The sequence below is a fragment of the Rhipicephalus sanguineus genome, chromosome 10 (genome assembly GCF_013339695.2).
Source record: "Rhipicephalus sanguineus isolate Rsan-2018 chromosome 10, BIME_Rsan_1.4, whole genome shotgun sequence".
NCBI lineage: Eukaryota > Metazoa > Arthropoda > Arachnida > Ixodida > Ixodidae > Rhipicephalus > Rhipicephalus sanguineus.
The window spans coordinates 10,747,857-10,772,141 of record NC_051185.1 but is presented as its reverse complement, the minus strand read 5'-3'; the positions used below and the strand labels follow the sequence as shown (position 1 = coordinate 10,772,141).

General features: G+C 43.5%; 2 protein-coding genes across 2 annotated transcripts in view; one reads left to right on the top strand and one right to left on the bottom strand.

Moving 5' to 3' along the window:
- Window positions 1-20,809, bottom strand: part of LOC119407017 (histone-lysine N-methyltransferase SUV39H2-like) — a 37,283-nt gene extending 16,474 nt beyond the window's left edge. Inside the window, 9 exon segments of the mRNA XM_037673839.2 lie at window positions 521-622; window positions 1,358-1,591; window positions 2,495-2,572; window positions 2,574-2,738; window positions 6,614-6,761; window positions 7,718-7,842; window positions 9,464-9,504; window positions 20,048-20,161; window positions 20,402-20,809. Of these exon segments, the coding sequence (XP_037529767.1) occupies window positions 521-622; window positions 1,358-1,591; window positions 2,495-2,572; window positions 2,574-2,738; window positions 6,614-6,761; window positions 7,718-7,842; window positions 9,464-9,504; window positions 20,048-20,161; window positions 20,402-20,519 (1,125 nt within the window). The 5' untranslated portion in view covers window positions 20,520-20,809.
- A 72-nt stretch (window positions 20,810-20,881) lies between these two features.
- Window positions 20,882-22,274, top strand: LOC119407018 (uncharacterized). The gene is made up of 3 exons (XM_037673840.2): window positions 20,882-20,996; window positions 21,090-21,299; window positions 22,111-22,274. The coding sequence occupies exons 2-3, from the start codon at window positions 21,117-21,119 to the stop codon at window positions 22,231-22,233; spliced, it is 306 nt and encodes a 101-aa protein (XP_037529768.1). The 5' UTR covers window positions 20,882-20,996; window positions 21,090-21,116; the 3' UTR covers window positions 22,234-22,274.
- The last annotated feature ends 2,011 nt before the right edge of the window (window positions 22,275-24,285 follow it).

The following is a 24,285-nucleotide window of genomic DNA, read 5'->3' as shown; positions in this document are numbered from 1 at the left end:
TATCCTTTCCAAATCCTTATGTCTTGTTCAAGATAGATCTTTTGGTGTACAATCTGCAATGTAAATTCTGTCCCCAGATGGCCACCTTATTTCATAGGGTCTGGGAGTGCCAAGACAATCCCAATATATCAGCCAAAGATAATCCTATGATAGTCTAGTCGGATGCGACCCTGTGCAGCTCTGACCCAGTGCAGCAAGAAGCCCTGGTCAACTGAGCCAGGATGGCGGCAAGAGCCAACGGTCTTCCGGACTAGGCAGTCCAACCACTAGAGGCCCAACTTGTTAGAAATAAATGTTTTATTCTCTCTCTGTCAGAACTTAAAGCGGGTACATATTAATGAGGTTTTACTGTATTGGTAAAGAAAGTATTGCCAAGAGCCTCAATTTCAAAAGCCTCAATAGTTTCAATAGTTGAATTTCATCCTGAAATAAATTTAGTGTCCCTTTTAATGGCTATGTGCACAATACAAAACATTAGACACACCTAAGTAGATGCCAGCACAAACTTGCGAAAGCTCACCTGACCCAAATACTCCATGACAAATGTGCCTTTGCTGATGCGCTGCTCTGTTCGAACGCCCCACCCACGACCATTTGTTGTCCTAAATATCGTAAGTGGAATCTAAAAGAAAAAAATAATAAAACAGTCAGAAGCCAAGTAAAACAATCGAAGTTGTCCAACACACTCACATCCACACATACGAGTTAGGCGCAAATTATAGTAACCCACATAAAAGTAGCCTAGAAAGAAAAATAGAAAATGGAGGGCACTTAAGCTTTGCACTTAAGAAACGAGGTAGCATTATTGAGCCCCGCTTGCATAATCATTTCATTTGCTTCTCAGTGGACAACAGCAACCGTGCCTAGAGAGAAGGAATGAGTGCGACATTAGCTGTTGTAAACTTTCCGTTGTAAAAATACAAGCACATAAATTTGCAGTGTCTATCGCAAGCTCGCAGCAGGGAGCAATGTGCCCAATTGGAATCTGCATACAGCGAAGCTCCTTCACATCTTCGTCTTTTACTCAACACTCTGATATGCATGACACGATATGCATGTTTTTCTGGGCCTCATCCAACCATTTTTTCAATGGTGCATGATGCCCGTAATAATTGTATATTTCTTACCAAACTTGTCTACGAGGAGTTCTTTAGCTAGTGTAATAGGAAGCAGAAGCCGGAAGTGAATCAAGAGACATCTCTCACAGATGCTAGAAAACTAATGTACTGCTCTACCATCCTTTCCATGACAAAAATAAGGCCAGTAAATTCTTGGAGGAGCCAGAAATGAGACACAGTCACGTTAAATAACCACAAAGCACGAAACGTTTTACATGACAGCACGATAGCTGGCACACCTTGCACCCTCGTTGCACCACCCTGTTTGGACAGTTCATGTCGCAGCTGCACAGACGGTTGCACTCAAAGATGGGGCTCCCAAAAGGCGCACTCAAGGTGCCGTTGGCCGTGTATGCAAACTTGAGGTCGTTAAACGCTGGGCAACAGCCCTTTCGGTCCTGGTAGCAGTCCACGCAGCTGCAGCCCATCTTGGGGTCGTCGGGGAACACCACACCAGGTCCCGGCAGAAAGTCCTGCGTGGGTTTTGCATCGAGGGCACTGGGGAATGGCAGAGCATTTTTACTGCCAAAGCATGTCAGCAAGAGTGTGCGCTACACCAACGTTCTAAGAAAGATGCCGGCTGCCATTCCCTTTTTCCTCATTTGTACTGAAGGCGGTAAACCAATGATCCTTGCAGTGGCCACTTGCAACACACATGTGCACACTAATGCCTTGACACCACACCTACCCCTTTGGTGGAGATAGTGGGTAGCTGGCGTCATCTCTTGGCAGGCAACAAATGAAGGCAGGATGGCTACAATGAGTTAGCGAGCGACACTGCAGGCATCTTTCTAGAGCAGGCGTTAATTATAAAAACCCTATTTCTTTTTTTTTTTCAATGCCTCATATGGTTTTGAAAGAAAAAGAAAGAAGGCTTGACTCAAGGCTAATTACATTTAAAAAGTATGACTTTTTCAAAGAAGTCAAGCCACTACAGTATCTCTAATGGCTTGACTGTTAGCTACAATGCCGATGATGAAGACTACCATATGGGGAATCAATGTGTGGCAGCACTACAAGCGCACCTGGCCTTAGTGGCCACATCTGTTTCGCCCTTCTTGCAACCACCACAACCACAAATGGCTGGTATAAAAACCTGCTCACTCCTTGGACCGATGCATCTCCATAAGTGCAACAAATGACAATAAGTCTTCCTAAACACTTTTCTGCCCTACACTTGAACTATGAAAAGAGGAGGTCGGCATCATCCCTGAACAGAAGTATTCACTGCAGTTATGCCTAAGCTGACAATATGTAACTAGAAACACTCAGTGTCTGCTAAAATGTGCAGACACAGGAGCATAGGCATGTGCGCAGGGTTCCCCATTAGGGGGGGGGGGGCAAAGTCTCATTCGCTAGCGCCAATCCAAGCGTACCTTGATGTAGACGAACCCGGCAGGAGGCGCCTCTTGGTCGACATAGTTTTCCACACGCAAGAGAGGCTTGGTTGTGTTGGGGTCGTACGTGCCAGGAGGCTACTTGGATGTAACGCTCCCAGTCGTGGAGGGTGCGGGCTAGCGATCGCCGTTCCTCGACTGTCGACACAAACGACTCCCACGACCCAAACGCCTTCACTATTCGTGACATCTGTCCAGACCGATGTGCAGACAGGTGCAGGACCTGGAACATCAGTGTACCCAGTAAAGAAACTTCAAGGACGCTTCAGCTCTGTCTTTACGAGTAGAACGCAATAGCATAATCGCACCCTGCTCGTGACGCCTTCGCATTCGCTAGCCAGACTGCACTTCTGGGTGGACACCTCAACCGTGCCACAAGGAAAGGAAAGTCTGTGTGCGTAACATTGGTCGTTTCAAAACTATCCTAGAATGCCTACTGCGAGTACAGTCGCGAAGTATGGTGTACTGGAATAGGATAGTGTGTCATCTGGTGCCGAAAACGTGGCTCTTTTTGTAATGATGGCCAGTGGTGCCAGAGCACACCGTACTAGTGTGTCGCCACCTGTCGTCGTCCCCCCCCCCCCGCCCCCCGAAGTAATTTATGGCAAGCCTCCGAGATTGGTAGCTGTAGTTGCCACGCCGATTGTACGTGTACCTTGGAAACTCACTGATTGTTCCCTTCTGTTTCTCATGACACTCTAGCGAATTTTTTCGTGTGCATGGCAGACTCAGTGTTTGAGCAAGCCTGACGCATTCTATTGTTTTCAGACTGATTGGAATTAAGAGCTTTTTCTCATGGAATAAATCCAACACCCCGAATACATTGCGGTGCATTTAGCTGCACTCTTGCGCTTTGATGCCTCTTTGAGGAGAAAATGTCTTAAGAAATGAAGCAGCACTCGTCATTAAGCGTTATAATTTTTCTCTCGAAAACCTTGTGACTACTCCTGGCTCATGCAAGTGAGGGATGGTCATGGAACTCATACCTGATGATTTTAACGTTATCCTTTCGGACCTCCTCGTTTGTTTCGTAGCATAACTTCAGGTTAGTGTGATGACTAGGCAAGTGTAAGTATGCATGGAATAAACAGAGATGTGCTTTTTTATGCCTTTTGCAATAAAAACCATAAGCATGCAGACGATCCGGGTCACTGTTCTGCGATATCAATTGTGCAAGCTCAGACGTTGTAGAAGCAGCTTCATTTATTGCAATAACGCATCCAAATACGTTGAAGTGTTTAAATCTTGCAAATATCTTTAGCTTTAATCTTGTTATGTGACCTTTTTATTCAAAAACTGCAGAAAATTTTGCACTGCAGATATAAATTTCGTGACCGGGCACGCCGTTCGATCGTGGTGCCCTTCTGGTGGCATCATCGCAAAAGCGACCACCATTCTCCCATTGGCTTGCCGCGAAGAACGCACACTACCCCATTCTAGTACACCATATGCGAAGTGCTCATAACGCCATAATCCTTCCTTTTGCGAATTGGCAAAGTATCCAATACGTGTCCACGGGTGCGTAGTGGGTACTTTGTGCGTGGCAAGTACCCACTATGTACCTGTGCAGCTGTGCACTTGGTTGACGCTGTAGCTGATAATGATGGTTAATTATGCCCGTGCGCTTTGTAATTGGTGGGCCTCTAAACCAACCACTCTTCGTGCAATTCACATATTTTGACACCTGGTGCGATTCTACATTTCTTCCACTGCAATATTACACGTGTTAAGGAGACTCCTTGCACTACATTGACATTCATATAGGTTTTTTTTCCAAAACAAGCACTGGCGTGGCTATGTGGTAGAACACCTGCTTGGCACGCAGAAGTCCTGGATTCGTTTCCCACTCAAACCGAAGAATTTTATTATTTATTAATTTGCATCTCTTTCGAATTTCTTGCTCATGGACAACACAGATTTTTCGTGCACAACCAACGACGCCAATGCCGGAATTTTCGCAAAATGAGCTCCTTAACGCTACTCAAACCTCATTATAACAAAGTCACATCTGCCATGAAAATAACTTCGTTATATCCGAAAATTCGTTATAAACGTTTATTTGCAGCACTGTAGCTATGACAAGACTATTCTTCATTTACTTCGTTATAACCGATAATTCGTTATATCCGTGTTCGTTATATCGAGGTTTGAGTGTATTGTGTTAAAATGCTGACCTAGCCATAAAGGCACTAAGGTCACAGTTTATTTTTCTCAGAGTGCTGACCACTACTATATCACTATAAACTCTTGGGTTTTACATGACAGAATGACGATGTGATCATGAGTCACGCTGTAGTGGGGACCTCCGGATTAATTTTGACCACCTTGGATCCTGCGATGTGCGTCTAGATCTAATATCTGTGACACATGGTGCACTGCTGATCGCGATTAAGCCCACTCGGGATACAATTTCTCATCAGTGATTGGCTACATTGCTGCAGCTCGCATAAAGGAGCCTAATCACAATCGAGAAATTCCATCCGGATCAGGCCCAATCAAGGTCAAAAGTGACCATGTGACACTCGGTATTAGTGCACAGCCAAATCGGAATTCGTAAGGTCAGTCAGAACACGAACATGTCATACGAACTGTTCATTTCTAAAATAACAGAGATAAAATTGTTGTGAAATCCATCAGCAAATTACTACATACTGCATTTATTTGATGTGTCATGCAGGGGCGGCGCCAGTGGAGGGTTTGGGGGGGCTCCAGCCCCCCCAAAATTTCCGCCTGCCCCCCCTTTGCCCCCCCAAGAGCAAGCATAGTCAAAATACAATGCATATGTTCCCAGCCTATCTGCCCCCCCTGAAGGAACCCACTTGTCGTGGGTGCCCCCCCAGTAAAAAAATCCTGGCGCCGCCCCTGGTGTCATGTCGAAACATCGGTTCTAGTCTGATATATTCACTGTTCTGCTCCTGTCACAACTTCGGAGTTTTAATCCACGAATGGCAGGGCCTTATGAAAGAACAAAGCACTTAGCTGAGAAAGTTCTGAAAACTTTTTCATGCAGAAAATGGCCATAACTAGCAAAGGTACCTAGCAATCCCTAACAGTCTAAATGACAGGGGTCAGGATATAAAATTCGAAGGAAGCATTCTTATTCACTTTCTACACAGTAAAAAAACGTTTTTCAGCAAATACACACAGTTGAGTTACGAAAGGCCAATTCACCAGCCTAACCACTTTAATGTGGCACTTCATTTCTTCCATTTCAAGGAAAGCTGAAGCACTTAAAAAAAATAAATACTTTGAAGTGTGTAATCACAGCTTGATCCCTGCTGAATTTAAAAATAGAGATCAGAGTTCTCAAAAGCGAATGCAAGTAACATTTTTTTTCTGGCAAAAAAAAAAAAAAAAAAAGACAGCTGCTGCGGCAACAGGGCTTCTTGAGATGCTTGAGAGCTGTCGCCTCCACTGATTTACTCCGGCAAAGGCATGCAGCTGCATCTAGTTATGGAGGCCACGGTTGAAAATACGAAACACGCTTGTTCACATTGCACTTGGCTCTTCGTCATCATGGCACATATTGTAATCCAGCTGCAGAACTTCTGCCGTCTTTATACTTAACTTCACTATACTTAACATCTTTATACTTAACTTAATTTCCTCTTTATGCAAGTTAACTTATGCAGTTTATCTTGCATAAAGAAGAAATCAAATGCCTCAACAGTTATCTTTCATGTAGACCCCCGCACGTGCCAGGTTGATAGGTTTGCCTATTGTCTGCACATGCGCTAGATAAGTTTTCGTGCCTTCTTTCTTTTCCGCTGTTGTGCGCCTTTGCAATTGTTAGTCGGCGTTTGTGGTGTCTTGACTTCTTTCTTCGTGTCCGTGTTTGCACGCCCGTGTCTTTTAGAATGAATGCTTACTAACTAGCTCAGCTGTCTGTTATGCTGCTGGAAGAACCATGGAAAAAATTATGATCTTGTCAGCAAGCAATGTTGGTCCTTCTTAACGACGAAGTTCTGCCAAATTCTAAAAAAATTTCAGCTTCCCTTTTAAAGGTAAAGAAAACAAAGTAAAGTGCAGTACGCTACTAGCAGGATGTCACCCAGTCAAAAAGTCAAGTCAGAAAATTTGCCCTATGTAGCAGGGCACCTGTTTCCTCATGTCGATGATGTCCTGCTTGCGGATGAAGCCATTGTCTGGTACGGTAAAGCCAGCAAGCTTGCACAAAACTGCAACATCGGGGTTCTGAGCATTGCAGGCAAGTCGGACCGCCCTCTGTATCATGCTACTTTTATAGCTGTGGAAGAAAATAGAAAAAGAGGGTAAGAGAATTGTATGTTGTTAGCAAAAGTGTATTAAAGTGACAAAGGTTTCATGTTTGAAATGGAAACAATGCAAACACTATGTTTTTGACATTCCCCTTTGTGTGCACAGTGAACAGAAGCGGAAAGATCATGCACTCAGATTTCACACTATATTCTCTTGTCAACTACAAAATCTGCTATAGATGCTAATGTACCATACTACAAATGTGCCTACCTCCTGCATTACTGTTTCTATTTTCTGGTCAATTGTTCATTATGATTTTTTACTTAACAGGTAGTGTGTCATACATTCATAACGTGAACTATTTGAATTTGGCTCTCATCGATAGCCACTTGTTTTTCTGTGCACTTTCATTTTCAATTTCATAATTTTCAAGTGGACATATTATTCCTTTCGCTTGCTTCCAGCCATATGGGCCAACTGGGCACCTAACCATAAATGGCGGCGAGCACACACACACACACACACACACACACACACACACACACACACACACATGCACAAGATGTCAGTGCTGTATGTAAGCCAATAAATGTAAATACAAATGTTAAAAATGCCTGCCAGGAGGATTCGAGCTCTGGGCTTCCTAATACGAAAGCTCGGCACTCTAACCACTACACCGCAGGTGCACTGCATGTTAGGCCGAATAGAACATCTTACGAGAACTGAAATCTGGGCGAGTTTGTAAGATTGCATACTTGAGCGAAGACACAAAATGAAGACACAAACGAGGAACAGAAACATGAGATAATGCTCGATAGAACACCTTGAAGAATGCACCACATGCAAGCACTTCACAACAGTTTCATAGCTGCTTGAAAATAAAATGACCATCGTATATCCACAGTCAAAAGGCTTTCAAGTTGGGACATCTAAGCATAAAACAACCTGTGCTGCAACAAATACAGAACAGTAAAAGCTACATACCTAGAGTTTGTCCGAACGCAGCATTCTAGAACTAAGGCCATGCAATTCTGTACACTTTCTTCAGTTTCCCAAGAGTTGTATAACTCGCTCCAGCCTTTCCATTTGATAAGAAACCACGTTTGACCCTGGAAAGCGAAGAGAAGGCGTGGGTGATTTAGTTTCCAGTGAGCAGCGAGGAAGTCGTAGCTTCTTTTATTGAGAAAAGCACCTCCTCCCACCTGTGCCTCTTACTGGCCCGTGAATATTAAAGGGACTCTGCAACACTTTTCCAGGTAACCATCGAATGGCTTCACTAAAGGAGTTTAATTGCCTCACGAATTGACCGCCGCAAACATTTTTAGAATCTGTCAAGTATGAGCAGAGTTAGAGAGATTTGTCGCACGCTGTAACTGCTTTCTCTCTTCTCTCGTCCCGACGAGCGTGCTGGAAGCTAAGCAGGGAGAGATGGCACGGGGGAAAGGAGTTGTGTTACGCGTGGTCATGACCTTGAGCGCTATTTCTTCATTTTTCTTCAAACGCGCGGCTTACTTTCAGCGTGATCGCGAGCGCGGGCACGTGGCAGCCTTTCGTGGCGGCTGCAGTAACTCTGTAGCACACGATGCCCAAATCAGCCGATGGCCTTGAAACTGGGTATATGGCGCAGTCATTTGGGTATATGGCATCATTTGTAGAGAGAAGAGGGAACGATTTCTAGCTGACTTTGAGAATTAATTGTAAATTCCAGGCTGCATGCCTGCGCTATAATGTTTGGCTCGCGTGTTCTCAGGAGCCTCGACTACCGATTGGCAGCGTTTTCTGACCATGCTGAAAAAGTTGCAGGGCCTCTTTAAGTGTCCCAACGTTCTGTGACACACAAAGCAATTCATTTGTTCCATCCAGACCAATCTTTGCCTACAAAGTTTCAGTAGTATTGCGTGAACACTCAGAAAATGCGAGCGAGGTCAACAACTCAGAGCAAGGTAGTGAAGCTAGTAAGGCAGCATTCACATGGGAAGCAGTGGTCGTGCGACCAATTTAGTCACCGTTTGTGATGTGACAAACTCAAGTGCAAAAGGCCGCAATGAGGCTTCGGCTTCGTGCTCTCAAAACGTTCTGAATCTTGTATGTTCTTGAGAAGGGCAGTGGTGTTGCTGCCATGCTTCTGAAGAATGCCGCTGTAACCCGGACAAGGCTAGTTGGGTTTATATTTATTACAGTGATTTGCATGCTTTCAGGACAGTCAGAAAATGCATGCACCAAATGGGTACTTGGTTTGTTTTCTTCAACAATCAGGAGACTTCTAATGGTCAGAGACTGATCGTAGAAAGCTTTTCGTGACCAGAAGCGTGTATTAGCGTGGTACATAAAAGAAAGGAACATGACACAGACGTAGAGATAGCTGGGTGCTAATACACACTATGTTCATGGATGACCAACTCACCCAATCAGCAACCTTTTGTAAGCAGACTTAATTGATCTCAAAATTTAACAAGGTACTTGTAAAATTGTAGAACAAGTCCAAATTTCTAAATGTTACAAAAAATTTTGAATTTTGGTTTTGAAGGAATACTTTATGAGTAAAATGATTAAGTGTTGCCCTTTAATTTTCACTTAAAATTGTCTGAAATCAGTCTTTCAAGTTTATTTTTCTTTTTTTAATTTACTGTTATCAATAGTATCTGTAATCTAGTTTAAGTAAGTGAAATTTCTGTCTCACACAAGATCCAGCAGCTCCAAATTTTCGAGCATTTCACAAGCTCCACTCACCTTCTCTTTTTTAATGTCCAAGACATTTTCGACTTCATACTCTGAAAAAAAAAAAAAAAAATGAACACACAAGAAATCAATCATCAAAATCTGCTGGGTTATCAAACAATTATGCAAAACAAAGATTTATTTTTTCCCGTCATGTAGCAATAAGCATCAACAAATGCCGACTATATTACAATGCTTTCAACATCATTGTATCAGAAAGAAAAGCCCCATGCTTCAGGGAAGCTGATTCCTTAAATGCAATTAAGTGTGAAAAGCAGTAGGGTGATTCCACGTAAAATCGAACAAACCATGGCTGGTTGAGCTCTTAAATTTATTTCAAAATTTTATATATTATTGCCTGATGAGTGGAAAGAAGAGATCCGCAATTTGTTTTGCCGCCAAAAATTTTTTCGAAGCACAGGAAATCAATAATGGCGAAGAGGTGGAGTGGAGCGTTCATCCGCTCTGCTGTTTTGACCAACTTTCGTTATGAATTGCACAAAATATATTAAAGTTAGGTAGCTGAAACTTATTTAACTAAATATATGCATGTTTTTGCTTGTGCTCGGGTATTTTTAGTTTTTATGTGTAGTGTAGATGTTTTTATAAAAAACCTAAAAATTGGGCCAGGAAACGTTATTTTCTTTATTTTGAAGGTCTTTATCTCAAAAAAGCCTTGTAGCGGAGCGACGAAAATTCCGCATTACGTTCTTCGCGTACTTATCTACTAAACTGCCGAATCTTATATTTATATAGCTTTTCAGTAAAGAGATATGATCGGGCTAACTTCAAGAAAACACCAAACAATGGAAACTTCAGACGACAATAAAAAAAACCATTTTTTATATTTCTTAAACTTTGTCCACTTATTCTCCTCCACATCAGCTTTCACAGTCATTAAAAACATATTGCATAATTTCGTTGCACTAATAGTTACGGCTCCTCCAATGAGACCCTTAGGCAAGGATTGGCAATTCCGACTTATTGCCCAGCAAGTGTATAGAATGCAGGCAGGATTGCATTTCTTTTTATTAAAAGGCCAGGGTGACTTGAACGCACGTGCACTGGAGCTTCGCTATTCTATCCGCCCTCTGTTCGCATCGCAGCTAGGCGGTGATAACACGGCGGAGATGGAAGCAAGATGAAAACTCTATATATATAAAGGGAGCTATGAGCGCTCGCTTCACGCACGCTGCTGCCAGAGAAACCGCGCTGCGCCAGTTGCGATCAGTGGAAAGCATGAACGTGGTGCTCCAGTGGCAAAGCAAAATATTGTCAGCGGGGACCAAATGATGGATTTAAGGCCAGGTTCGATTTAAAGAAGAAAACTATTCAACTGAAGTTACAAGCAAATCGACGGGGTTGAAAGAAGAAAACGGGATTCGGTGCTGGAGCTCGTTCAGCTGCGTCCGACGCCGCTCGTGTCTCTGCTCTCTCCCTCTGCTCTTCGGCAATGCGTTGCTACGTGTTCCCGGCTCGCAGTCTCACTTTTGTCCTTTTTGAATGTTCGTCGATCCAAGCCTCATGGCAACAGCGCCGGGCGAACGTTCCCAAGGCTCGAAGTTCACGCTTACGTAGCGTAGTGCTTCTTGTGCGAGCGCCGAAATGCTGCTGGTCGGCAGCCAGCGCTTCCCGGACCGTAGCCCATCGTCTTTGTTTGGGCGCCAAGCACGCATGTTGTAAACACAGCGGCCGCGTGAACTCGAGTGCCGCTGACAAATGGAATGCCAAAGGAAAGAAAAGCAAAACTATCGGTAAGCGGTTGCGCTTGCCTATCTTAGATGTCGGCAGCAGACGGCCTGCCGCGCGTTCGGTCCACTGTTCACACTTCATTAGACGCCGATAGTGCTTGCGCTTTGCTTCCTCCCGTGTTTTATGGCGAGAAAGTGTAGCTCTGAATGAGTGTATTGTGGAGACTACCTTTCGAAGCACAAGAAGCTTACTTATAGCAAAGAAGCCAAAATTTCACAGAGTTACCTGTGAAATGAAATCAATGCTTTGAAGGAACGTTTAACACCCGAAAGATCAGTGACTGTCAGTGAGACGGACTACTTGTGCTACGCGTGCTTTTGCTACGACTGCAATGAAAGATCTTCAAGGAACGCGCAGTTGAACGATGACATTCTTATGCCCCCTGAAAAAGAAATGGACGTCATTAACCAGATCACTGCGACTACCGGCGTGTCTTCTTTGAGACCTCCTGGCACAGAAGTCCGTTCAGGCCGGCCTACATCAAGAGAAAAGAAACTGAAGGTAGTAGCCGAAAATGTTCGCTGCAAGATACGGCGGGCGTAAAGTTAAGGGGACACTAAAGAGCAAAACGATTTTTCTCATATTAGTAAAATACTCTTTCACGGTGCCAAAAACACGACGCTTGCTGCAAGAAGACGCTTAGTAAGCGAGAAAACGCGCAAAAAGAAAATGTGGGTGGCGACACCATCTAGAAGTTTCCGCACCATTCGCCGTGACGTCACATATTTTGACGGCGCCTACTAGGGACTACTTAGTTCCTAATCGATAAAAACGAAGTGCACTGTCCTCTGAGGTGTCCATAGACTTAACATACCAAGTTTGGGGCAATTTTCTTGAGCCAATGGCGCCATAATACGATAAATACACTTTGAAATCCGTGACGTCACGCTGGGAGATTTCACGCGAAATTTAAAAATGAAACTTTGAACTTGATTTTCTCCTCTATTAATAAACCTATCATGGCGAAATTAACAACATTAGACTTCTCAGAGCAGAGTTTATCGATCTAAACCAATTCATTGTTCCTCTGTAGTGTCCTTTAAGGTGATGCATCGGGAAATTCAGGTGAAGGAAACTGCTGGTTCTGAGCGCATTGGACTGAAAGCTCTCGGCAAGTTCATGCAGCAACGACGGGATCCCAAAAACGCTGTCAACTTCACTCTCCTGCCATCCACACTAGCGAAAAATTATATTAAGAAGCTTATTTCTTAAGCATGGAAGCATCGACTCTTCAGATCTGCATGGTGCGCTGAGCCTTTCCTAAGGGTCTCATTGGAGGGGCCATAACTATTAGTGCAACGAAATTATGCAATATGTTTTCAATGATTGTGAAAGCTGATGTGGAGGAGAATAAGTGGACAAAGTTTAAGAAATATAAAAAATGTTTTTTTTTTAATTGTTGCCTGAAGTTTCCATTCTTCGGTGTTTTCTTGAACTTAGCGCAATCGTATCTCTTTACTGAAAAGTTATATAAATATAAGATTCGGCAGTTTAGTAGATAAGTACGCGAAAAACGTAATGCGGAATTTTCGTCACTCCACTACAAGGCTTTTTTGAGATAAAGACCTTCAAAATAAAGAAAATAACGTTTCCTGGCCCAATTTTTAGGTTTTTTATAAAAACATCTACACTACACATAGACTAAAATTACCTGAGCACAAGCAAAAACATGCATATACTTAGTTAAAGAAGTTTCAGCTACCTAACTTTAATATATTTTGTGCAATTCATAACGAAAGTTGGTCAAAACAGCAGAGCGGATGAGCGCTCCACTCCACCTCTTCGTCATTATTGATTTCCTGTGCCTTGAAAAAATTTTTGGCCCAGCAAAACAAATTGTGGATCTCTTCTTTCCACTCATCAGGCAATAATATATAAAATTTCGGAATAAATTTCAGAGGTCGACCAGCCATCGTTTGTTCGATCTTACGTGGAATCACCCAGTAATGTAGCTTTGAATTCTCAAAACATTAGAATCTTGTGGGATCTCAGAAAAAGTACATTAATGTTCTTTCAATGCTTCTATGGAACTCCAGTGTGACCTCTGGTGGACAACGCTGAGAACTTGCTTACAATTACTCCTTGCAAAAATAGTTGGTTAACATTGTAGTGAAGATATTCATGAGTGTCAAAAGAAGTTGAGGACCAACATACAAACACTTGTTTGTTCTGTTGACTGGTTCCTTCCTCAGTCCTCACCTTCATGTCATACTAATGTTTTCGAATTATAAGGCTGAATGGCTCCTTCACAATCTGAAGAAGCATGCTGATATGTTGCACGCAGACACATGCTGCCCACAGTGCCATATATCAGCAAGTGGGCCATGCAAAACATGCCTCTTTATGGAGCCCTCCTATGAAGTGTTATTCATACTTCATTTTGATTCATGGTGAACTTTTCAGAACACTTTATTTCACAAACCTGCAAACGTTTCAGACAGTAAGTGTGGCGCTATGAGACTGCGAATAGAGCAAACGATGAGCGTACCACAATACAGAAGCACAAACATTGCAGGCATCACAGTTAGATCAATCCCATGGGATGCAGCACAAAATGAATTTGTCAAAAAATCATTGGCATGCCATGCAGATGCAATGTACTTGCTTGTGCAATAGGGTCATGCCATACCTGTTAAAGTGCAAATCTTGATAACACACGATTGTCTGTCTGATCCTTGATACATCTGCTTCGATCATTACGCTTCAATGTGGTCTCTGGATTACCATCTAAACGTCTGGTGCTTTATACACCTTAAAGAATGCCTGCATTGTAATTAGGGCTACCTCGTAAACATCTGGGCAAGTATGATCTTGACTCTAGTGGTGTGTAAAAATATTGATCTGAAACAGCTGAACTGCTTAAAGGATACAAAAAAAAGCAGTTAGTGGAAAGACAAAATGGTAAAGTGCAGCCAGACATAACAATATACATTGCCAAAGGTCAGCGACCGCAACAGTCGCACATAAGATTACCTGCCAATGGTGGCGTGCTTAAAGAAAACAAAAGAACAATATTTTTTACCCTAGTTAATAAACGAAACGCCACTCCTGATCATATCTTTCTCGCTTGAAAGGTGTTTTGTGGCCATTTCAACAGGTGTGCATATAAAATGTGTGTTCCCTAGTATTTGCTTCATGCTGCATTAAGCAGAACGAAACAACGTTTCCGCTGCACGGCGGTGTATGGTGCTTTTAGCATCACAAAATAGAAACGAAAAATAATAACAAAATAAGGGAAACGGGGTTCAAACGTTGCACAATCAGGCGCCAGCGACACCTGCCGCACTTGCTGGTCTTCAAGACCTAAACTTCGGCGGCCCACACGAATTCACTGCGCGTGCATTCAATCAGACGAAAAAAGAAAAAAACGAGTATTCGTGCGATGACACTGACACGGCCCTGTGCTGGCGTGTGTGGGTTCAGCGATCGTACGCGCGCTGCAACGGTCGAAGCGTTCGAAGCGGTCCAGCGTGTCCAGGCTCGTTCTAACGTTGGTGAAGTCGCTTACGGGGGCTTTATAGGTTCTGTAACCGGCGGTTATTTTAATATTTCTTGGGTGGTTATTGCCTGCTTTGAGTTTTTCGCGCATTTCATTGTAGCTTCAGGTTTTTCTTGATGTCGGTCTCATCCCCAGGCCAGAGGGCTTCCCTCTGGTCTGCATCTATTCCCTCTCAGGATGTACCCTTGGAGCTCTTTCTGCGTAGCGGAATCAACAGCGTTCCCGTTGCTTTGGTGCCGACGAATGGTGGAGCTATTCGGATGAAGAACCCCAAGGCCATCCAGACCGAGCTTCGCACGGTGACCCCTCACTTTCTCCAGATTACTGAGGTCCGGCAGTTTGGTCGCGGCGGTATTCTTTGCTGCTCACCAGACCAGGCCTGTATCCAAGACCTTCTAAAGTGTACCTCTTTTGCCAATCATCCGGTGAGCTGCTTCATTCCTCCCCACCTTGCTTGTTGCAAAGGTCTAGTCCGTGGAGTTGATGCTAGTCTGACGCCGGCGGAAATCTTGGATATTTTTGCAGATACAGGGGTAGTGTCAGTCTACCGCTGTAACAGGCAATCCAATAATGTGCGGATTCCCACCGAGACAGTTATCGCTACATTTGCAGGAACATCGCGTCCATCAGAGATAAAGGCATGGCCCCTAATCTACAGGGTTGAACCCCTTGCTCCACGACCTCTGCAATGTAGCAAATGCTGGCGATATGGTCACAGCTCTAACGGGTGTCGCTCTAATGTCAGATGCCGTATATGTGGGTCTGAACATAGTGTTGACGACTGCAAATCTGATATCCAGACATGCTGCCTGTGCCAAACTAATCGCCCGGCCGACCACCCCGATTGTCCTGCTAGGGCTAAAGAAATGCAGGTTCTCGAAGTCATTGATAGAAGGCGATGTTCGCGCAGAGAAGCTCTAGCTGAAGTTCAGAGCAGGACCCAAGGATATGCAGGAGTTACAGCCCGTCAGCCTCTTGCTATGGATACATCAGTGGCACAGTCCATTACTTCAATCGTAGAAAAAGCAGTGGAAAAGTCCCTAGAAAAACTCCTATTGAATTTATCAGAAACTCTGGCACAAGTAATATCCATGCAGTTGAATGGGTTTTCGGAACAGTTAGCCAAAAGTATGCAGAATCCTTTCAGTGTAATTCATTCTTCCTCTGCGTTTCAATCAGATGCTGCCAGACATAAGGATAAACGACCTTCTAATACCCAAAGCACTGACCAAGAATGTCTGTCTGAGTCTAGCTCACAAGAGATTCAGGATATGGATATGGATGCTAGACTTCCTAAACGCAATAGGTCACCCTCAAACAAGAATCAGATTTCTAATTCTAAATCAAAAAAGTGTGTGAAGGAACCCTTGAACAAGAATGATTTTTTAAAAGATAGTATTTTGGATCAAGCAGTTGCGGCTGCTTGCCTATCATCAAAATAGGTCTTCTTAAGGTTCTTCAGTGGAACTGCCGGTCTATACTGTCTGCTACCACAGATTTACTATACCTTATTTCCCAACAGTCCCCTCACGTAATTTTGTTACAAGAAACTTGGCTGTCATCGGATCATAATTTTCATTTACAGAATTATAAATGTTTTCGTTTGGACAGGAACTCTAGAGGTGGAGGATTAGCGTGTTTTATATCGGCAAAATTTTGTCATAAAGCGAAAGTTGCTTATCAGTCAATATCGGGCGAACACGAAGTTTTGGTATTGGAATTAGCTATACCAGGCTGTGCTCCACTTTCTATTGTTAACAGCTACTTTCCGATTGGCGTACAAGATGAAGGTATTCTTGACATCACTCAGAGCTTTTGTAGACCAAACACATTTTTTGCAGGAGACTTTAACTCGCATCACGTCTCTTGGGGTTACCGCACAGACTCTCCCGGTAAATTATTGTGGAATTGGATAAGTAAAAACAATTATACTTGTTTAAATTCTAAAGTAGCTACATTTATTCGATGTAATACGAGATCTGTTTTAGACTTATCATTCGCCAGCTCAAGCCTTTTTATCTCTTCTTGGGCTGTGGTTGATGCCGCAACAAACAGCGATCACCGTCCCGTAGTTATTGACATTAATATCCCCTTGGTCCCAACGGAATGTCAATCGCACACTTTTGTAAATTACTCACAATTTAAAAAAAGCTTACAGTCAACGCTATCCTCTCTGACTAACACTGAAAATGAAATTACAGCCATGAGTTTGTGTTCTGTTTTAAAAAGCACTATGAAAAAATCACAGTTTACGAAACCTTCCACAAATGGAAAGTCTGTAAGTGCATGGTGGAATTCTGATTGTGATCGAGAGTACAGGCGCAGAAAGGCTGCATGGAAAAAACTTTTAATTAACCAGAATCCTACTAATTGGAGTAATTATAAATATGCCAAAGCTAAATTTAAGAGAATTGTTTCCGAAGCTAAAGCTAAACATGACGAAAATCGTTATACTTTTCTATCTAAAAGCAAGAATAAACAAGCTCTTTTTAGATTTCTTAGATCTCGTAAGGCTATTCCTTCTCCTATTAACGTAGAATCAGTTGTTCCAACCCCAAAAGAATTGGCTGATTTATTAGATGATATTGCATTGGGACTAAAACAGCGATTTGCCTCTCAATTACAAACAAAATTCCAAAAACCTTTAGATGTGAATGATTTCATTGACGTAACCATAGAAGAACTGGCGCATGCTGTTCAGTTACTCCCGAATTCAACCCCCGGTCCTGACGGTATTACGTCAGGCATGTTAAAAATATTATTTGATGTGTCTCCTCAGAACCTTCTTAATCTTGTAAATCACTCACTTGGAAATGGTTGGATCCCTCCAGACTGGAGACTTGCAAAAATAATTCCCTTGCTTAAGAAACAAGGAGCAGGTATGCATATTGATAATATAAGACCTATAGCATTAACTTCGCATGTAATTAAATTAATTGAAAGAGTATTATACATCAGAATCATTAAATTTATTGCAGATAACTCGTTATTGAGCCCATGTCAGATAGGATTTAGACCTGGATACTCCATATGGCATGCACATGTAGATTTAGAGGGACGTATTAAGCTTGCTCGCCACAAGCGGCAATTGGCAGCATTAGTCACTCTAGATTTGGCTAAGGCGTACGACAGTGTCGAACATGTCATCTTGCTCAATTCCTTAAAAAACTTGAATTTTCCGGGATATATTATCAATTGGTTGTATGAGTTCCTAAACGGTAGGAAATTTTATTGTTCCCAACGTGGCTTATCATCCTCAAAATATGATCAATCTAGAGGGGTCCCTCAAGGTTCAGTTCTTTCCCCTGTTTTATTCAATATTCTATTAAGCTCAATTCCTTTGAACAATAACGTTACAGTTTATGTATATGCAGACGACATTGCATTCTTTGCTTCGGCAGGTGATATTCATTCACTGTATGCAGTATTACAATCATACTTGGGAAGTTTAGAATTCTGGTTTGAACAAATTCGAATGACTCTAAACGTTAGCAAAAGTTCCTTGATTGTTTTTCCATTGAATGCTCCAGTTAGAATTTCTCTTCAGTATCGCCAAGAAGTAATTCCCCAAAATGACTGTGTCAAATATTTAGGAGTTTTTTATGATGAAAAACTCAGCTGGCGCAAACACATTGAGCACGTCAAATGTAAGGCAACACGCGCTGTTGGGATGTTACGTAAGCTTGGTCACCACCCTTCTGGGCTACGCAGAGACAAGCTACTTATGATTTATCGGATGTATGTTCGACCAATTTTAGAGTTTGGTTGCATACTATACTCAGGGGGGCCTGCATACAAGTTTCATCCCCTGGTTCTCATAGAGCGAGAGGCCCTTCGAAGTTGTCTAGGGGTACCAAAATTTACAGCAAACAGTATTCTATACCTAGAAGCCCGAATCCCCACTCTAGTTTGCAGATTCCGCATTCTCACCGTCAAAACATATTTAAAAATTTTTGCGTCCTCACAAAGTCGAGTACAGTTTATATTCGTAGCTGAATCGTCAACGTTTTTTAATGAGCCTTGGTCTCGAATATATAAACCACAAGTTTTGTTCGTACAGGACCAACTAGAATCATTAAATGTTAACATACGCGACATCGTAGCAAACGATAAATCATCGACCATAGCAAAAATTGAATTTGATGATATCTTCCCATCTAATGCCAAACTTTTACCTTCAAGATATTTAATAGGATTGTTAGAGGATCATTTACTTCGATTGGGCATAAATAACATAATTGCCACTGATGCATCCATGCGCGAAGAGAAAGCGGGAGTGGGCATATTTTCAGAGGCTTTATCATGGTCGTACTCCTTGCGCCTCCCAGATTATACTCCCATATTCGAAGCTGAGCTCCTCGCAATTATATTAGCCCTTCGAAAACTACCAGTGAATGAGTCATCAGTTGTTATAGTTACTGATTCGCTGACAGTATGTACATCTTTATCTTCTACTGCTTCTGAGTCTCCCGTTCTAAATGCATTCACTTCCTTAATCCCAAAAAATTTGAATACCGTGAGATTGGTATGGGTCCCAGGTCATTGTGGCATACTAATAAACGAGATGGCAGACACTCTCGCGCGGTGGTCTCTGGGTGGTCCTATTTTGTCCATTGTACCTGATACAGCTTTTATTACTGACTCGAGATTTCGGAAGTATTCTCTAACTCAAGATGTCAAAAGTATGAAATTACCAGTTCCCGAATATGGTCATCTTTCATTCGGCTGGAATAATAAATGGTGTCCCACTCGAAGACTGGAAGTGGCTATTACAAAATTGCGATGCCGGATACCCCCACTTAATTTTTATTTATACAGGTCTGGTCTGGTGCCATCTCCTATGTGCTATTTTTGTCAGGAATCTGAAAACATTGATCATTTCTTGCTTACCTGCCGTCGATTCATTAGGCATAGAAAAAAGCATTTCGAAATTTTATTCAGAAACTTAAGAATTAATCTGAATTCTCAAAATATTCTTTCCCTTGGGGCGTCTTCTCTTGGCTTCAGCAACGGAAACGTCTGCTCAGCCCTATGCGAATTTCTCGGTGAGACACGAAGAATTCCCTGCTAACTTATTCCTTAACAAAATTTGATACTCCAGAATTCCTTTCATTCATTCGGTAATTGTTTCTCATATTGTGGTATTATTCTCCTCCTTATTCCATATCGACTAGTCATTCTTAAAATTTCGTTTATTCCTGCGGCAATTTATTTATTCCTCATTCTTTAAAAAATATATTATTAAATTAACCGCCGGTTTCATGGCCGATCCCCCGTAGTGGGTAAGAACCAACAAACGGGCACAAGCAAGCAAGCAAGCAAGCAAGCAGTCCGCTTCGTCTCACCTTGTAGAGGCGCCGACTGACGATAACCAGTGGCGGCAAGAATCTCTTCGTTGGTCAGCCGCCTCAAAACTAAGCGTGGGAACTTTCCGAAAATCTCGCTTCCGTCTTGAACATCTGAGTGGTGGTGACAAATGCAAAGTTCCAGCAATAGTTTTACAACCGCCGTGCGAGACACCTGCTTCGATCGGGCAAATAACAGGTGACGTAAACAAACGTTCAATCAAGCGCTGCTAGCCATGTTACGAGCAATGGCCTTCAGGCGCAGTCTCTGTTCAACAAATCGGGCTTCATAAAATAAATGCCAAGGATGTGGCGGTTAGAAATGAAAAGGAAATATTATCCAGAAGCGCTTACCGACGTCGTTTGCGATGTCGCCGTTGGGCACCTGCGTTATGCGCCCACTTACGATTCCGTTGCAGAGTGGTGCCGGAGCAACGCATCGGCGGCTGCCGGGCTTGGACGGCGAGCTCATAGCCGAGAGTCGGTGTTTGTAAAAATAACTGTCGCTTCTTGGCGAATTCCGAAGCAACGTCCGAATAAAGGAAAAGCGAATGCGCGCCCGGAAGAAGGAACCGCTAACAATCGGCTAGACGTACTGCATGAGAGGCCGGGCTGAAGTCGTTGAGAACGCCATGTTTGAAGGAGCACGAAGGTTGGTGCTGCGCCTGCACCTGCCTGTACCTGTACTTGAACTTCAAACAGAAGGCGCACCATTAACGTCTTGCCTTATTAGCAGCTTTCCATTCTCGTATTTCAACCGCGGTCAGGCTGCAATTCTACCAGTATCGACGGATATTAACTCTATGGACGGACCAGTAGAGAGACGGCACGTAGGTTAACTCGACGCAGCCACGCAGCCACTATTCTGACTTACTATACACTATACACGCATAGCCGAGCCAAGCCGATCTACGCATGCGTAATCGTCGCAGGCAGGGGCACTCACAAGGTCGGTTAAAATGCCCCTTAATTAAACCAATTGAACCGCCGGGGACATTTACCAAGTGCTCTTTCCCAAGCAACGATGCGTTTTATGTTTCAGGTCTGTGTTTGAGCCTAAAGCGCCGGCATGCTGATCCGCACACCGTTTACGGACCTGGTGTCCGCCGTTACGGAAGCTGAAAGCAACCGCAACTGCCAGAAGCTGTCCATGCAGCTAGCTCTGTGTCGGGAGGCCTACGGCATGCACAGACCCGAAAAGTGCCAAGATGAATACGAGGACTTCAAAGAGTGCATCTTTGGCTTCAAGCAGGCGAGTGTGCCGGCGATTGCTGCTGGTTTTTTATGTACCTTGCTGGAGGAACGCATGTGCGTAGAACACAGTTGCTGTACCTCAAGATTTGATTGCGCAGGATTGACCATTACATTTGTCTTTTCTGTGTTTCGGAAATAGAGGCAGGTGTGCCCAATACCAATGCGCAGAACTCGAGAGAGTGCAAAACTAGTTGCCATAGAACTCCTACGCATTTCATGCTTAACTTGTAGATCTATAAAGACACCTCTTTTTCATGTACAAAATTTAGATGGTCAGTAATCAAAAGAGTTAGCTGGGCTAGTTGAAGTACCAAACTTAGGGGCATTTCCAGTGCTTCAGCGAAATAAAACAAAACACATGCAGACACGTTAAGAGCACCAAAATGCTGTCATTAGCCAAAGCGCTTAAAATTTGTTGAATGCATGTACTTTGCACATTTCCATTACGTGTATTGCACTATGACGGCGCACCCAAACATTAGTGACCAGGTTTACCTCTAATATTTGTGCTGTGAAACCGTGTCAAAGGCTAACATCTATTACATCCCACCATATTTCTGGTAGAGTTGGTTTGTAGCTTTCTTTTGAAGCGTCTAGATCTTCTGAAAATGGCAAAAAAATTTAATGTTATTGAAAATGTTGCTTGTTCCATAAGTTCTCAAACATAAGTGTTGTTTCAGTTTGCTCTTCAGTAGGTCCTAAAGCACGATTGAATCTGCTTTCAGTGAAACTACTTGAAACCTTGCTCCTGCTTGTGGGCTTTTTCCAGTGGGGGAAGGTTGACCGTCTGTGTCTGAAATATCTTGCAGCGTGCACGTGTGGTCATCATGCAACAGGAGCGAGAGAAGCAGTTCAAGAATGGACAGCGGAAACAGCACTATGCTGAGATGCCTCCCGTGGATGGCTTCGCCATGCGTGACCCATTTGAGTAACATGTTCTTGTGATGTAGGAAATAAATACTTGCTAAACTACTGTTACAGCCACTTGACAATGTCTGGTGAGCATAGGTGGCAGTGTATCGGCATAAATGCAAAAATGTTCCAAAAGCCGGGTGAATTCACGATTCTAAAAAATTTACTCCAACTTAATAGGTAATAACACAATAACACAGACAGTTTGCCGCCTATGTAGGTGGCATTCTGCATAGGTGACATGTTATTTTGTTATTACCTGTTAAGTCGGGAGTAAATCTTATAGAATCATGTATCTCTATGTACAGCTGAATAGAGATAAAATAAAGTTCAAAAAATTTGTTTCGTGGGACTGCAACATTCATATGAGCACGGATACCAGCAAAGCCATATTTGACTTTCTGTTGCATACGCCTTTCCGCTCGTCTTTTTTTTAGTGTGAATGACTGCAAACGGTGATGTTCTTTGGACTCTGGCTATTCGGCCGCATTCTTCACTTTTGCAGAGTCTCTCCGTTGCTGGCTGTACTCACGTTTCTGCTGTCAACACCTCTCCGCTTTCTCCGGCGTGAGTGCGCTGCGCTGTTTTCGGTTTCTCGCAGTGCTCCGATGTGCACATCCCAGTTTTATGCACACTTAATGATGTCGTACTATTGCAGTGTCACCACACTGCACTGACACAAGTGCCACTGCGATCACCACACTTCCCATGCATCGGCACGAGCACCTCTGATGGTGAATTCCATTGTCGGATTCAGAGTGACGGATGAACTCTGCGTCGGAGCACTCCACTCCGGCGAAGGGCAACTGAAGGAAATCTGCCAATGGAACACAAGCACCCTCGCCGGAGCAAATGTTAGGGGGCGCTAGCGCCCAGCATTCCTAGCATTTCACACCGTTTTCGCCTTCACAGGTGCGAGCAGAGAGAACGGGCACGGCCGGACAGCGCATTGCACCGTGCACGCGGTACGCCACGCTCTGTGCACGTGTGGGGAGCTTGCGACTTCCGGTCGAAACCGCCGTTTTTCGCAGAGTAGAGAGAGCTGCTCCGTGGAGTAAATCTGGCGGCGGAGCTACTCCAGATCTGCCAGTGGAACAGACTTGCTCCGAATGGAGCAGAAAAACTGCTACCGGAAGTGCTCCGAATCTGCCAATGGAATTCACCATGACACACATGGTACTCCCTTTCCTCCTTTCCCCTATCCGTCTCAACTGCCACAGCGCCATCACAACAATCTTTTCCCTCTGCCCTGCCTATCTCTATTCCTGTCCACGCACCATGTCCCCGATACGGACATAAGCTGCCCGGGGTACCCTCCCCTGGCAATGCATACAGGGGCTAGAGATAAACAGCACCGCTGCAGTAGCTGCAGCCACACAGCTGTGCTACAGGTAAATTTACTCTTGCAGTGCTAGCCTTTGGATCAGTACTCGTGAGTGCTGCTGCTTTCAAGGGTTCTGAAATGAAGTATATACCTTCGGGTGATTTTGTATGGTCAGCAGCCGAGACGCTTTGTGTAGCCGGGACAGCAGTTTTCAATGAGACGCAACTTTAAGTTAGAGATTGAACAGTCTCTCTCAAAGCATAAAGGTTTCAAATGGACATAAGTTGAAGTGAGATGCATCAGTGCTCACCGCTTCTGCTGAAGCTTTTAACAACTGCAGTGTACTCTGGATGCTTTTGTCAACTCGAAGTGAGAAAATATGGGCTCCAATATGCACTTGTGAGTGTTATTTCCTTCAGCACTAATTTATCGTAGTACTATTAGAACAAAGTGCACGTGTAAAAAGGTTACTCCACCAAGTAAAGAGGTACTTGTTGCACCGATTGCCAGATGCACCACGCTGCATGCACTGCTTGCTATGGCCATCACTGTAGTGTGTTGTAGCTGTTCTCGCATGTTTTTCAATTGCAACGTTTCTAAAGACTGGAGTGACAATAAAGATTGCTTCACATTGTTGCGGGGGTGGCTTTTGCTGAGCTGCCAGTTGTGCGGGATCATAAGTCTCTCAGTTCTTAGCGTTGAACACTTTACAGCAAGCAGGCAAGTCAAAACTAACGACGTGAAAAAG